Source organism: Lagenorhynchus albirostris, chromosome 13, assembly GCF_949774975.1.
Source record: "Lagenorhynchus albirostris chromosome 13, mLagAlb1.1, whole genome shotgun sequence".
NCBI classification, from domain to species: Eukaryota; Metazoa; Chordata; class Mammalia; order Artiodactyla; family Delphinidae; genus Lagenorhynchus; species Lagenorhynchus albirostris.
The window spans coordinates 66,031,955-66,045,653 of NC_083107.1; the positions used below are offsets into that span (position 1 = coordinate 66,031,955).

The window sequence follows — 13,699 nt, forward strand, 5'->3', positions numbered from 1 at the left end:
GAGCCGAAAGCAGCTCAGGAGGCGGCCAGGACAGCAGACAACAGCTCTAAGCCATCGTTCCCAGCAGGAAAGTTGCAGAGGATTGGAGGCCGCTCGAGAGCGGACACACCACAGCTCAGGCCGCGGGGGGCAGGAGAGGACGGTACCCAATTGCCATCTCCCTTCAACCATAGTAGTCTCTCTCGTTCCAGAGCGCGGGGAGCTACGGACGGGGGCGCGGCATTCCGCGCGGCGCGCGAGAGGCACAGGGTCCCAGCTGCCGAAACCTTCGCGCTTCAGGGTCTCTTGACACGCCCCTGAGCCTCCAGCAGCGTTTTGTTGAGATTCCTGCTCGCCTCCTTGCAGTTGGAGGAAAGGGAATCGAGTGCACGCACAATCCCCCTGAGATCAGGTGGAAGGAGCCCTTCAGGACCAACGACTGTTCGGAACCCTTTCCCATTTGGGGGGGTGGGGGGAGCGGAGGGCGAGGCTGGATCCCGGAGACTCGGGAGACTAGTATAAGCAACCCCCCTTTGGCGGGATGGGAGCCATAGGGCTTCTGTGGCTGCTGCTGCTGCTTTCACCGGCAGCCTCAGGCTCCGGGACCGGGACCGAGACCGGCCAGCGCGTGGGCTCACCAGCCATGGGGTCGGCGCTGCAGCCCCGGGAGCCGCTCAGCTACTCGCGCCTGCAGAGGAAGAGCCTGGCGGTGGACTTTGTGGTACCCTCTCTCTTTCGCGTCTATGCTCGGGACCTGCTGCTGCCGCCGCCGTCCCCTTCGGAGCCGAGGGCCGGCCGGCTGGAGGCGCGCGGCTCGCTGGCTCTTGACTGCGCCCCACTGCTTAGGCTGGTGGGGCCACCACCCGGCGCCAGTTCTCCCGCCCCGGCCCGGGCATGGACGCTGTCCAGGGTGCTGAAGGGAGGCTCGGTTCGCAAGCTCCGGCGCGCCAAGCAGCTGGTGCTGGAGCTGGGAGAGGAGGCGATCCTTGAGGGCTGTGTAGGGCCCCCAGGGGAGGCGACTGCGGGGCTGCTCCAGTTCAACCTCACTGAGCTGTTCAGCTGGTGGATTCGCCACGGCGAAGGACGGCTGAGGATCCGCCTGATGCCTGAGAAGAAGGCGTCGGAAGTAGGCAGAGAGGGAAGGCTGTCCGCTGCGATCCGCGCCTCCCAGCCCCGCCTTCTCTTCCAGATCTTCGCGACCGGGACCGGTGAGCAGCTCCCGCCCGAGCGTTTCGGGATTTGGTTTCTTAGAGGCATCAATTTGCAACCACTATCAACTAACCCTCGTTTCCAAAACCTCAGCCTGCGGTTCTTAGCTTTCTTTCCTCCTTCCACAAACTTCCTTCCCCAGTTAGACTGTATTTTCTTATTTTCTCCCTGAACGCAGTCACTCCCCAAGGGGACTCTCCTTTCCTCCCCAGCAACCAAGTTGGGAAAAAAGTTTCCTGTTCTTGGAAGAATAACTGTTTCTACTGACTTTACACAGGGTCTCAGCCAAGATTGGATGCCCTTCTTCTGGGGCTCCTGGGACAGTTGAAATCCCTCTAGTCTGTGTTCTGAGAGCTTGGTTCTAGATCTCAGAACTGTTGCCCTTCTTCTTTTCGCTCTGTTCCTCTTCCTGGCCTCCCCAGATTTTGGAAATGTGATACACTTTCTCATGGAATATAGAACTCCTTTTCATATTACTGAATCCCACCCAGCTATCCCATCCAAATGTTGGCTTACCTAGAAATTGCCTCTTCTTCATTAATTCATTCTGCTCTCCACCTAACCCCAGGCTGCTAGCCACTCATAGACTCTTGTTCTTCCTCTCAGATGTGTTGGGAGAGCCCTAGAGGAACTAAGGGACAGGGGACAGGACGGAGCTGTGGAGAGAGGGAGCAAAGTTGCCAAGATTGTTTCCTTTGGGGAGTCACTCTGAAGCCAGGAAGAGACAATAGTTGATTTCCCTTTCTTTCCCTGTCCCTAGTTCCTTCTCTCCAATTCTTAGCTTGAATATCTGCAGCAACAGATCTGGATGACAGTCTCTGGTAGGCCTGTTTCACTGCAGATCTCTCTGCTGGAGACTCCTGAAATGGGGTTTCTGTTTCATTTACTCTCATTTTCTTCCCATATTCACTGAGTTGGGGGTGTTTATTCAGACACTTACTTCTAACTCTTCCCATAATATCCATTGACTGGGAAAACCAGGTGGCTTTGAATGGATGTTTCTCTTGTAAAACCATTGGGGAAAGGCTTGTCAATAAAATACACAATGTAAGTGAATGAGAAAGCACAGAAAAGAAAGCATGACTTTTAAAAGCCTACACTAATTTCATTGGGCAAAACCCAGCATCTTTTCTGTCATTCTTGTTGTCAGAAATAAATGAAATTCTTATGCTCCATTGGTTACTAATGTCTTGTATTCATTGGATGGAAAGCATTGAAAAAAAGCCCATTGTAGAGCTACAAGTATCTCCCATGCTTGTCCCAACACACACACATGCTCCCACATATACCCAATAGTCTAATGCAGCAGGGATATTCAGAAGCTGAGGTTTCTCAGTCATTGCAGAGAAGGCATACTGGTATGTGGTCCGCATGGAAAACAGAGTCTGGATGCATATTTCAGCATTAGCATTAGTGGCATTGGCACCTAAAATGACCCCTTTGTGTTCAGTTTTGGAATTTACACTAGCTCATGGTAAGAGACAGGGTCTGATGAATTTGACAGTGCTTTCTGTGAACTGAGATAGGAGGCCAATACTGTTGTCTCACTACAGATACTTTTATTTTTTTGGAACTAATTTATTTATATATTTTTAAAGATCTTTATTGGAGTATAACTGCTTTACAATGGTGTGTTAGTTTCTGCTTTATAACAAAGTGAATCAGCTATACATATACATATATCCCCATATCTCCTCCCTCTTGTGTCTCCCACCCACTCTCCCTATCCCACCCCTCTAGGTGTTCACAAAGCACCGAGCTGATCTCCCTGTGCTATGCAGCTGCTTCCCACCAGCTATCTATTTTACATGTGGTAGTGTATATATGTCCATGCCACACTCTCACTTCGTCCCAGCTTACCCTTCCCCCTCCCCATGTCCTCAAGTCCATTCTCTACATCTGCATCTTTATTCCTGTCCTGCTCCTAGGTTCTTCAGAACCATATATATATGTGTGTTAGCATACGATATTTTTCTCTTTTTGACTTACTACACTCTGTATGACAGTCTCTAGGTCCATCCACCTCACTACAAGTAACTCAATTTCATTTCTTTTTATGGCTGAGTAATATTCCATTGTATATATGTGTCATATCTTCTTTACCATTCATCTGTCAGTGGACACTAAGGTTGTTTGCATGTCCTGGCTACTGTAAATAGTGCTGCAATGAACATTGTGGTACATGACTCTTTTTGAATTATGGTTTTCTCAGGGTATATGCCCAGTAGTGGGATTGCTGGGTCATATGGTAGTTCTATTTTTAGTTTTTTAAGGAACCTCCATACACTACAGATACTTTTGTAAAGAACAGCTGTGCTTTAATGTTGTCTTGGCTTCTGTGGTTTATACATGCTACGTTCTCTTTTAGTGCTTAATGTTTTTGTAATGGATATAAAAATTATTTCTCTGGGAATGCAGATATTCTTCCACTTTCATGTCTCTGAGCATCTCTGGAACCTTCCCATCATTTCTTGTTAAATGACCGTAGGCTCTAGCAGTATAGATGTTGATGATAGGCAAAAAGGGCCCTTTCTACAGCCCTGAACTTACCTACTATAAACAGGCAGGTTGCTTGAAGTTATCAGTGTTGCCTGTGAAGAGTCACACGCTTAATGCTTTTGAAGAATATACTCCAGTCAAGCGTTAAATAGGGAGTTGAAGCTGCCGAGTGAGGGAGTTTCATGTAGAGATTAGTGTGCTCCAGGAGCTGCTCTGCTACTGGCAGTAGGGAAGCACAATGAGCATCCCAAGTCCTCCATCAGCAACACAGTCCGTTTGGCAGCTGGACCAAGCCCTTATGCATCATTCGATACATCTAGCAATGGTGGTTTTAGAAAGAGCCAGTATTCTGCTATTAAAAGGCTAGAAATTTTGGCCAAGCATTTTTCAGCAGGATTGGGATCAAATGTTTATTGATGGGATCAAATAAGACACTAAGTGTAACTGGATGAGGTCCCGATGACCTCCAGAGAGACAGCTTAACTGAAAAGCACTTCAGGCCTTGTGGTGACCACACTTGGAACAGGCTGGACTCTCCTGCTTTGAGACATATGCTGTCTGCAGTTAGGCAGCCGGCCATGCAGGACTAGAGGCCTAGCTTCTCGCTTTACCACTGCCTCCCCAACCTCATTTAGATACAGTCTCCACTTAAGATTCCCTATGGAGGGAGTGGACACACCCTTCCATATCATGTTTCATGTTTGGGGCAGCATATACTATTGTGGTTTCATTCATTTTCTTGTATGAAAATTGAAGCTTAGGTTCTCACACTTGGATTGATTTTACTGTTTATCATGTTTGAGGAAATGGGTTTCTTCTTTTTATATAGGCTCTGATTTGTAGAAAAGGCATTTACCTGTTCTGTGACATAGGATCTTCAATTAAGCAAAGGAAAATAGGCACAACTAAGTAAATTTCTCCCTGCTTCTGCCCAAGTAACTAGTGGTCTGGTCTAGAGGGGCGTCATCTTGCTGATGGGACTATCTGTGGGGAGGGAAGCAGAGAGGATGGGTCTTCTTCCACCCCTTGTGTTGAGGGGCCTGGGGCAGTCCATTTATCTCAGACTAAAGACAGGGTACCAAACCAGAGCAGGACCATGGCTAGGAATGTGGTAAAAAATGGAAGGCACCTAGTCAGGACAAAGCAATACCTTCATATCATTTGCAGTTTGGGCTATCTGACAGAACAAAAGAATGTCTAAAGAGGCCTTATAATGCATGACATACTAATGTCTTTTCTTTGTGGGTTGTTTTGAATTTATAAATGGGATCGACGTTTCGAAGTCTGAAGTAGTTCCCCAGAGCACCCATTCATGGAAAAGAGGTAGAGAGACAGCTTCTGGGACTGTACAGATGGTGTGCACTATCTTGGGACAGCCCAAACCACAAAAAAGTTGTCTGCCTGGAGGCTACCACATTGCCCATAGCTCTACTTTGTAACCTGTTTTGTAGATGTTTTGACATCTTGCTTCTGCCATCCTCCATGCAGAGGCCTAGAGGATAATGACCTGTGGGGTAAGAGGGCCTGTTTCCCTGTTAATACCCTCCTTCCCACTCCAAGAAAGGGGATATATGATTTGGGACTTTATATGTACCACGGAGAGGCCTAAGCAATTTAGAGTAGGTGTATGCAATGCAACACCCCTTGACCCTTGACCTCACATGACTGTCAGTCCCTTCCCATTTCATTTCTGGAAAGGGCAAAGAGAGAGAAGGAAGATAAAGAGGAGAAACTGGAGCTCCCAGAAGGGATATCGGTTATTGGAGGTGAATTGGGAGGGTTGGAACTAGTCCAGAGAAGAGCAGAGAGCTGATTTAAGAGTGGAAGGGACTGATTTATGATGAAAAGAATTAAATATATATGGCTGGGCTAAGTGGTGATGAAGGGAAAGCCATGGTAACAATCTACAAATCTCTGAGGAGGGAAAGTGGCAGTGAAGAAGAAGAGTTATTTAGTGTGGCCCACAGAAGTAATAGGATGAGACTTTCAGAAGGAAACTTCAGGTTGGATATCAGGGAAACCTTATTTTCTGAAATTGATATTCCTCTGGCTATGGAATGGAATTCCAAGGGAGCAAAAGTGTAAGGTGAGATGTGGGTCAGACAAGCCACAGCATTCATAATTAATCAGTTCTGTATTTTCAAATGTTGAGAAACTGCAACAGGCAGGAGAGCCAGGATGGGGACCAGCGGCAGGAATCAGGATATTTTGGGTTACAACTCTTGAGATTCTCTGGGTATTGATGTTTCCAAGAGGAAAAGAAAATAACTGCATATGTAACTCTGAAGTTTGTGAGAAGTGCTTACAAGAAGATTGTTAGTATCTTGGAAAAAATATTTTGAAATTACTGAGTTTATTCTTCTCTGTCCCCAGATTAAACAGAGTGTTTCTCTGGGGTTTTGGTATATTCAGTAGGCGGAGGCACACTCACCTAGGACTATGCATCTAAGATGCATTTATAGGTGTGTGTGGCATCAAGTCCTTGGGCAAGACAAAAGGTACCCGGGTCTTGAGAAGATGAGATCAGTTCTAGGTTTGGTGAACTCCTACTGGTACTGAAAACCCTTTGAAATGCTGAGAATATATACAGCTGTTTGAAAGATGGGATTCTTCTAAATCCAGTTGACCCTTTCACAAATTTACAAAAGAGAAATAAGATTCATAAGGGGTTTGTGTGTGAGATGTTGGAGGAGAGTGTTATCGTTAATATAAATGAGTGCTTTTATAAGGCAGTTTGTCTGCTGAAAGTGAAGAGGGATGGGCCTGCGGGTAGGAGAAGAGGAGAGTTGTGTGAGCAAAAGCTGCAGCCTACTGCTACTCTTAACATTACTGCCTGACAACTTCACTTCATAGAAATTTGCCCAGCCTGATTTATAAAAGACATTTTGCTTTTTTAAATAGCCATTCTTGATGTCCTGTTACAGTTGTATGGAACTTTATAAATCACTTTAATATTTATTATTGTTACCAATCCTACAGTAGGAAGAGCAAGTATTTGCTTTATTTTATAAATGGAGTAACTGGAATCCAGAAGTTTGATAACACTTTTTCAAGGACATTCAGATAGAAAGTTTTAGAACTGGAAACTTTCATTTATGTGTTGAGAGGTTATGAGTTGCTAGAGGATGTGGTAGGTACTGACTAGGACCACAGATCCTGCCTTCAAATTAGAGCTCTTTCCACTACAGGAATCATCTCAAGGTTCATGTTATAAACAACCAAGACATAAAAATAGAGGAAAAGCTTTACATTATCTTTGTCAGAAGGCCATACAATAAATATTTGTTGGGCAATAGCCATGACTTGGAAATTTTTCTTAAAATCTTTTTTTTTGGAAAGTTGTTTTGTTTATTTTTTAATTGAGGAGGTGAATTTTTAAAAATATTTATTTATTTGGCTGTGCCAGGTCTTCACTGTGGCACACGGGATCTAGTTCCCTGACCAGGGATCAAACCTGGGCCCCCTGCATTGGGAATGCAGAATCTTAACCACTGGACCACCAGGAAAGTACCACATTTCTTAAAATCTTTAAGGCCCAGTTTCATCTTTTGAAAAATAGGTATAGTAATAGTTCCTATCTCAAGATGTCGTCATGAATATTAAATTAGATGATGCATGTAAATCCTTAACCCAATGCCTGACACATCATAAACTGCTCCATCAATATGAACAATTATAATTTTTCCTAGAAGCAGCAACACCCCAGCATCTGGTTGTGTAGGTTGTGCACTCTACAATTCCAAGGGTTCTATATACATTTTAGCCTATTTGAATGGTGCCATCTGGAGTTGTGCAGTCCTCATGTGTGGCAATACGTGGCAACCCTGGCAGGAATTGTGGTACTGTGCATTCCCCATGCAACTAACTTCTAATTCCTAAGAGATAAGAGGTGAGATCCAGTAGAAGTAGGGAGTGGCCAGGGTGGTAGTTTCTATTGTCCAATCATGGAAGGCCTGGTTTTCCCAGAAATATAGATGAGAAGGGGCGTTGAGGTGTGGTATTTACTTTATTCCTATCAACTATTATCCTCTTATAGGTCTTTTGACCTTGGATTCAGTCCAGAGATTCAAGTAGCATATTTACAATCCAATTCTTTGTTCTTCTGTAGAAATAAACCAAGCCTTAACTTTGTGAAAGTATGAAAACTAATGCCAAGGAAGAAAAAGATAGAGGCATTACAGAACAGTGGTTTTTAGGTGGTGGATCTTCCCTGAGAGTGATCTGTGCAGTCCAGGTCCCACCATGTCCACAGACATGCTGGACCACTGGCCTCTGATAACTCCTTTGTTGTAATTAGCTGGAACTGTGCCCTTCCTGTACACTTCTAGCCTCACTCTTCATTGTCAGATGGAGAGATGGAAAGTCCTAAATGGTAATGGACATGAGCCCATGAAAAGCAATTAAATCTTTGAAATTCCATGGAGACACATAGCCCATCGACTTGAATGGGAGGCTGACTTAGGAAAATACCTCAACCTAAAATAAGCTGTTAAGCATCTACACTGGATTTTATAGATGGTGGGTTTTTTTGTGAGCCAGAGATGAGCCATTGCCTCCAAAAGATGCACATGGACATCATCTGTGCTTGGGAGTAGAAGAAGATGGGTGTTGGTGAGGATGGTTATAGGTCCAGGGGTCATGTGGGGAGAGCTGCAAATAGAACTAGCAAGGAGCCCTGTGGATGCCTTCTTCCTTAGAACCATTGCCTTGTCCTCCGATCTAGGTTGTGGCCAGTGTTTCTTAACCTAGTGATGACCTGGGCTCTTTCACACAGTAAAGGTGTGAGATAGGAGCAGTTAAAAGTGAGCGTTGGCCTGGTGGCGAGGTAGTGGAAGGGGGGAGGTACCCCAGTGCCTTTTTGGGTGAGCCACATTTCTCAGAACAACTTTTATTTTCTTCAGTAAATCTTGTGATGAAATTTCCAGCTGGACTGTTCTGAGCTTGGGTCCTTTCCCAGGGAAATTCTGTCAGATTCATTTGGTGATATAACCTAGGCATTCCAGAAAGTGGGAGGCCCCAGAACAGGGCAGGAGAAGAGCTCCTTTGGGGCAGATTCACCTAACCAAATGGTTAATTAAGAGTCTTTTTTCCTTGAATCGTCCCTTTCTGGCTAAGTAACAACAGGTGCATGAAGAGGTAGGCAGCCAGAATTCCCTGGAGTAAGGAAAATGCTAAAGGGTAGGTATGAAAAAAAAGTATGAAATTAAAAATAGAAATCTAAGCATGCTTAAAGGAAATCAGGCAACTAGCCAAAAGAAATCAGAAGGAAAATCTCAACCATTGGCTATATTTTTCTTTTTCTCTTATTTATGTTTTATTCAGTTTTCACTGGAATATAGGTTCATGAGGGTGGGCATGGGCAGAACTCCTCTATAGATCCTTTTTACATTCTCAGCCCAGATAATTAAAATAAATATTCTTCGGTGAACTGAACACTAGATTAGGAGCTAGGAGGCCTAGATTCTTTTATGATATTTTCCTTTATTGGATTTGAAATAGTGTGCAACTCCTTGAGCCTCTGGGTGTTTGTTCCTAAAGGAGATAATACAGATCTTGTCTTGACTACCTCATGGATTCGCTACGAGCATTGTATGAGATAACCTATGTGGAAGGCTTCAGTCTGGATTATTCAGAAATAAATATATAGGGCAGTAGAAAAAATGAATATACAAGATCATGAAAGGTACTGAGTTTCTGCTTTATCCATCCATGGTTTCAGCCAACCCTTGGCGTTAGGAGCAGCTGTACAAGGTCCCAGACTTTGAGGCAGGCCTTAAGTTTCAGTTAACAGCTCAGAAGAACTGAGAAGGGGTTGTGTAGCCCTTCCTCAAGGTTCCTAAAGTGAGATTCTTTCATTGAAATCAGTTTGCTCAATTCCCGAATTCTCTGGAAATGGATCTCTGGTAGTGGGACATAGGAACCTGTATTTTAGCATCAGAATATTTGTTGTTAAATTAAGGGACAATAAATACAATAAAGTGGATTGAGTTCATTGATCTTGTGTACAGCTTGATGATAATTCACATATACAACACCCATATAATCACCGTCCAGATGAAGATGCAGAACATTTCTAGCATCCCCAGAAAGCTTGCTCCTGTCCTTTTGCAGTCTGTATCCACCCCGTAACTAAGGTAACCATCCTTATCATCCATTAGTTTTGTCTGTTTTTGAATTTCATGTACATGGAATCATATCACATTTACTATTTTGTGTCTGGCTTTTTTTACTCAACATGATTTCTGTGGGGTTCATCAATGTCGTTGTGTGTACCAGCATTCTTTCTTTCTTTTTCTTAAATTGCTGTGTTGTATTCCTTTATATGAATATAACACCATTTATTTATACATTTTCCTATCAAGGAACTGGACTTGTGCAAAATCAAAAGTTAAAGGTCCTATTCTAAATAATGGGTAAAATAATAAGTCAAAGATTTGGGGTTGAAGCCCAAGGCTACTTATTTTCTTCTTTGAACTTCAGTTTTTCTTATTTGTAAAGTGAGAAAAATAATACCCACCTCCCAGGGTTACTGTGATAATTAAATAGGATAAGGCATGTAGTAAGCCCTGACACGGTTGGTATTCAACAAGTGTTAGTTTTTTCCCCAGTTCTTGATTATATTTCTTCCATTGGTGGCCAGAATGGATTCTTCAAAAGCTTCCTAAAGCAGGGAAGGGGGAGCCTTGTTACAAATGAGGTCATTAACTCACAGAGGGAAAAGTAACAACCAAGGACCATGTAAGTTACATGTAATAACTCTTAATTTTATTTTAAATAAGTAAAATATTTTAAATAAAACAAACATTTCTTACACTCAGTCAAAATTAACAAATAAAATATTCAATAAATAAATCAAAAATTTCAAAACTCTTTGGTCTTATATTCAGGTCAAAGAAGAGAAAAAAATGTAGAGCAGACAGAAAAAGGTGGGCAGAAACACAACAATATTTATATATATATAGAGAGAAAAATGAGAATGGCAGAGATATAAGTGGAGAAACTGAGAGAGGAATGTATAAGAAGAGGTAACCCAGGAAAATAGAGGGCAGGAATTATCTTCTGGACACTGAGATGCATAGGTATAGAAAATGAGACCAAAAGAGTGACAGAAAGAGAAGGGAGAGGGGGAGGGAAGGAGGAAGGGAGGAACACTTGATTATTTTTGGTCTGGAAGGATTATTTTTGCCCTGGTGTCTGAACTTATGACCAACATTATATAATGGTTATTTTCAATTTTATTGAAGTATACTTCACATATAATAAAATGCACCTGTTTGATTTGTTTGATAAATGTATACATCTGTGTAACCACGTCTTAATTATTACAGTATATAGAACATTTCTGTCAACCCCTAAAAGGTTCACCTTTTGCAGTGAACCCCCTGTACGTCCTGCCCTAGGCAATGTCTGATTTTATTTCTGTCGCAGTAGATTACTTTTGTCTGTTCTGGAGGTTCATATAAATGGAGTCATACAGTATATTCTCTTTTGTGTCTGGCTTCTTTCGCTTAGAATTCCAATGCTTTTAAGATTTTGTTGTGTAGTTGTGTGTATTAGTAGTTTGTTTCTTTTTATTGCTCAATAGTATCTCATTGTATGAACATACAAGTTGATCCTTGAACAACACGGCTTTGAAGTGCGAGGGTCCACTTATATGTGGATTTTTTTCAACAGTAAATACTACACAGTCCGCAGTGGTTTGAATCCACTGATGTGGAATGACAGATATGGAGGAACTGAACCCTGTATTGGGAGGGCCAAATATAAATTATATGCAGATTTTCAACTGTAAGGAGGGTAGGTGCCCCTAATTTCTGCATTGTTTAAGGGTCAACTGTATTACAATTTATTTATCCATTCATCTGTTGATGGACCATTAAATTGTATCAAGTTTGGGGCTCTCATGACTAAAGCTGTTATGAACACTTTGTGTATAATTCATTTTGTGGACATATGTTGTCACTTCTCTTAAATCAATTATGGAATTGTTAGATTGTATGGTAAATGCATGTTTAACATTATTAGAAATTGAAAAACTATTTTTCCAAGGTAGCTGTACCATATTATACTCTCATCAGTGATGTATGAGAGTTCTACTTGCTCCATCCACATCCTTGAAAATACTTGGTGTTGTCAATGTGTGGTGGCATTTCATTGTGGTTTTAATTTGTATTTCTATGTATTGGTTAGCCAACATTGCATAGGAAATCACCCCCAAAGTTAGTGGCTCAAAATAATAGTAAATAATTTATTATCTTTTATAGTTCCTGTGAGTTAAGAATTTGGGAAAAGCCTGACTTGGCGCTTTTTGCGTGGAGTCTCTCATTGTGGGCAGATATCAGCCAAAACTGCAGTCATCTTAAAGCTTGACTGTGGCTGCAGGATTTACTTACAAGGTGCTTTGCTCACATGGCTGGCCATCTGATGCTGGCTACTGATGAGGTCTCAGTTCTTCACCAGGTGGTCCTCTCCACAGGACTGTTGGAACATCCTTGTGACCTGGTGTCTGGCTTCCCTCAGACTGAACTTCTATTGAGGTGATCATATGGTTTTTCTACTTCTACTTTATTTTTTTGATAAATATGATGAACTGTAGTATTTAATGTTCAAATATTAAATTAGCTTTAAATTCCCTGGATAAACCCCACATGGGCATGACTTATTCTCCTTTTTTTTTTTTTTTTTTTTTTTTGCTGTACTCGGGCCTCTCACTGTTGTGGCCTCTCCCGTTGCAGAGCACAGGCTCCGGACGCAGGCTCAGCGGCCATGGCTTGGGCCCAGCCGCTCTGCAGCATGTGGGATCTTCCCAAACCGGGGCACGAACCCGTGTCCCCTGCATCAGCAGGCGGACTCTGAACCACTGTGCCACCAGAGAAGCCCCTTATTCTCCTTTTTACATATTGTTGGATCAGCTCACTAATACCTTGTTGAGGATTTCTGCATGTTCATGAAGATTACTGGTCTATAGATTTCTTTTCATGTCTTTGACAAGTTTTAGGGTCTAGGTAATGCTGGGATCATAAAATGAGTTGGGAAGTGCTCCCTCTTCTTTTTCCTGGAAGAGAATTGTAGTTTTTTCTTTCTTCAATTATTTTTAGTAGAATTTGTTACTGAAGCCATCTTGGCTTGGTGTAGACTTTGCTGGAGTGTTTTTTTGTTTGTTTGTTTGTTTTTTTTGCGGTACGTGGGCCGCTCACTGTTGTGGCCTCTCCCATTGCGAAGCACAGGCTCCGGACGCGCAGGCTCAGAGGCCATGGCTCACAGGCCCAGCCAGTCCGCGGCATTGGGATCTTCCCAGACTGGGGCACAAACCCGTGTCCCCTTTATTGGCAGGCGGACTCTCAACCACTGCGCCACCAGGGAAGCCCCAGCTGGAGCGTTTTTAATTACTAAGTAGATTTATTTAATAATTATAGGATTATTCAGATTATCTGTTTATTTTTGAGTGAATTTTAGTAGTTTGTTTGTATCCTTAAAGAAATTGGTTCATTTCATCTTACTTGTTGAATTAATGCAAGTTAGGTTGTTCATAATATTCCCTTATTTTTTTTTATGTCTGTAGGGTCAGTAGTGATGTCCCTTCTTTTACTCTTGATGCTGGTAATTTGCAACATGTCCCTCTTTTCTTTGTCATCATTCTGGCTAGAGAATGACCAATTTACCAATTTTATTGAATTAAAAAAAAAACTTTTGTGATATTGATTTCTTCTATATTATTTTTCTTATTCAAATTTCATTGATTTCTGCTCTGGTTTTATTATCTTTCCTTCATTTTGTTTGCCTTGGGGTTAATTTGCTCTAATTGTTTCTAGTTTCTTAAGATCATTGATGTGAAATTTTTTCCCTCTATTTCAAATATAATCATGTAACGCTAAAATTTCTCCCTAATAACTGCTTTAGCTGCATCGTACAACTTTCATTATGTTGTAATGAAATTTCATTTACATTCAATTAAAGTATTTTCTAATTTTCCATTTGGCTTTTTCTTTGACCCATGGTTATGTATAAGTAT

General features: G+C 42.4%; 1 protein-coding gene across 1 annotated transcript in view; it reads left to right on the top strand.

The window, feature by feature from the left end:
- Positions 1 to 520: 520 nt before the first annotated feature.
- Positions 521 to 13,699, top strand: part of ALK (ALK receptor tyrosine kinase) — a 713,856-nt gene continuing 700,677 nt past the window's right edge. The window contains exon 1 of the mRNA XM_060168966.1: positions 521 to 1,187. Coding sequence (XP_060024949.1) covers positions 521 to 1,187 — 667 coding nt within the window. The remainder of the gene's footprint in view (positions 1,188 to 13,699) is intronic.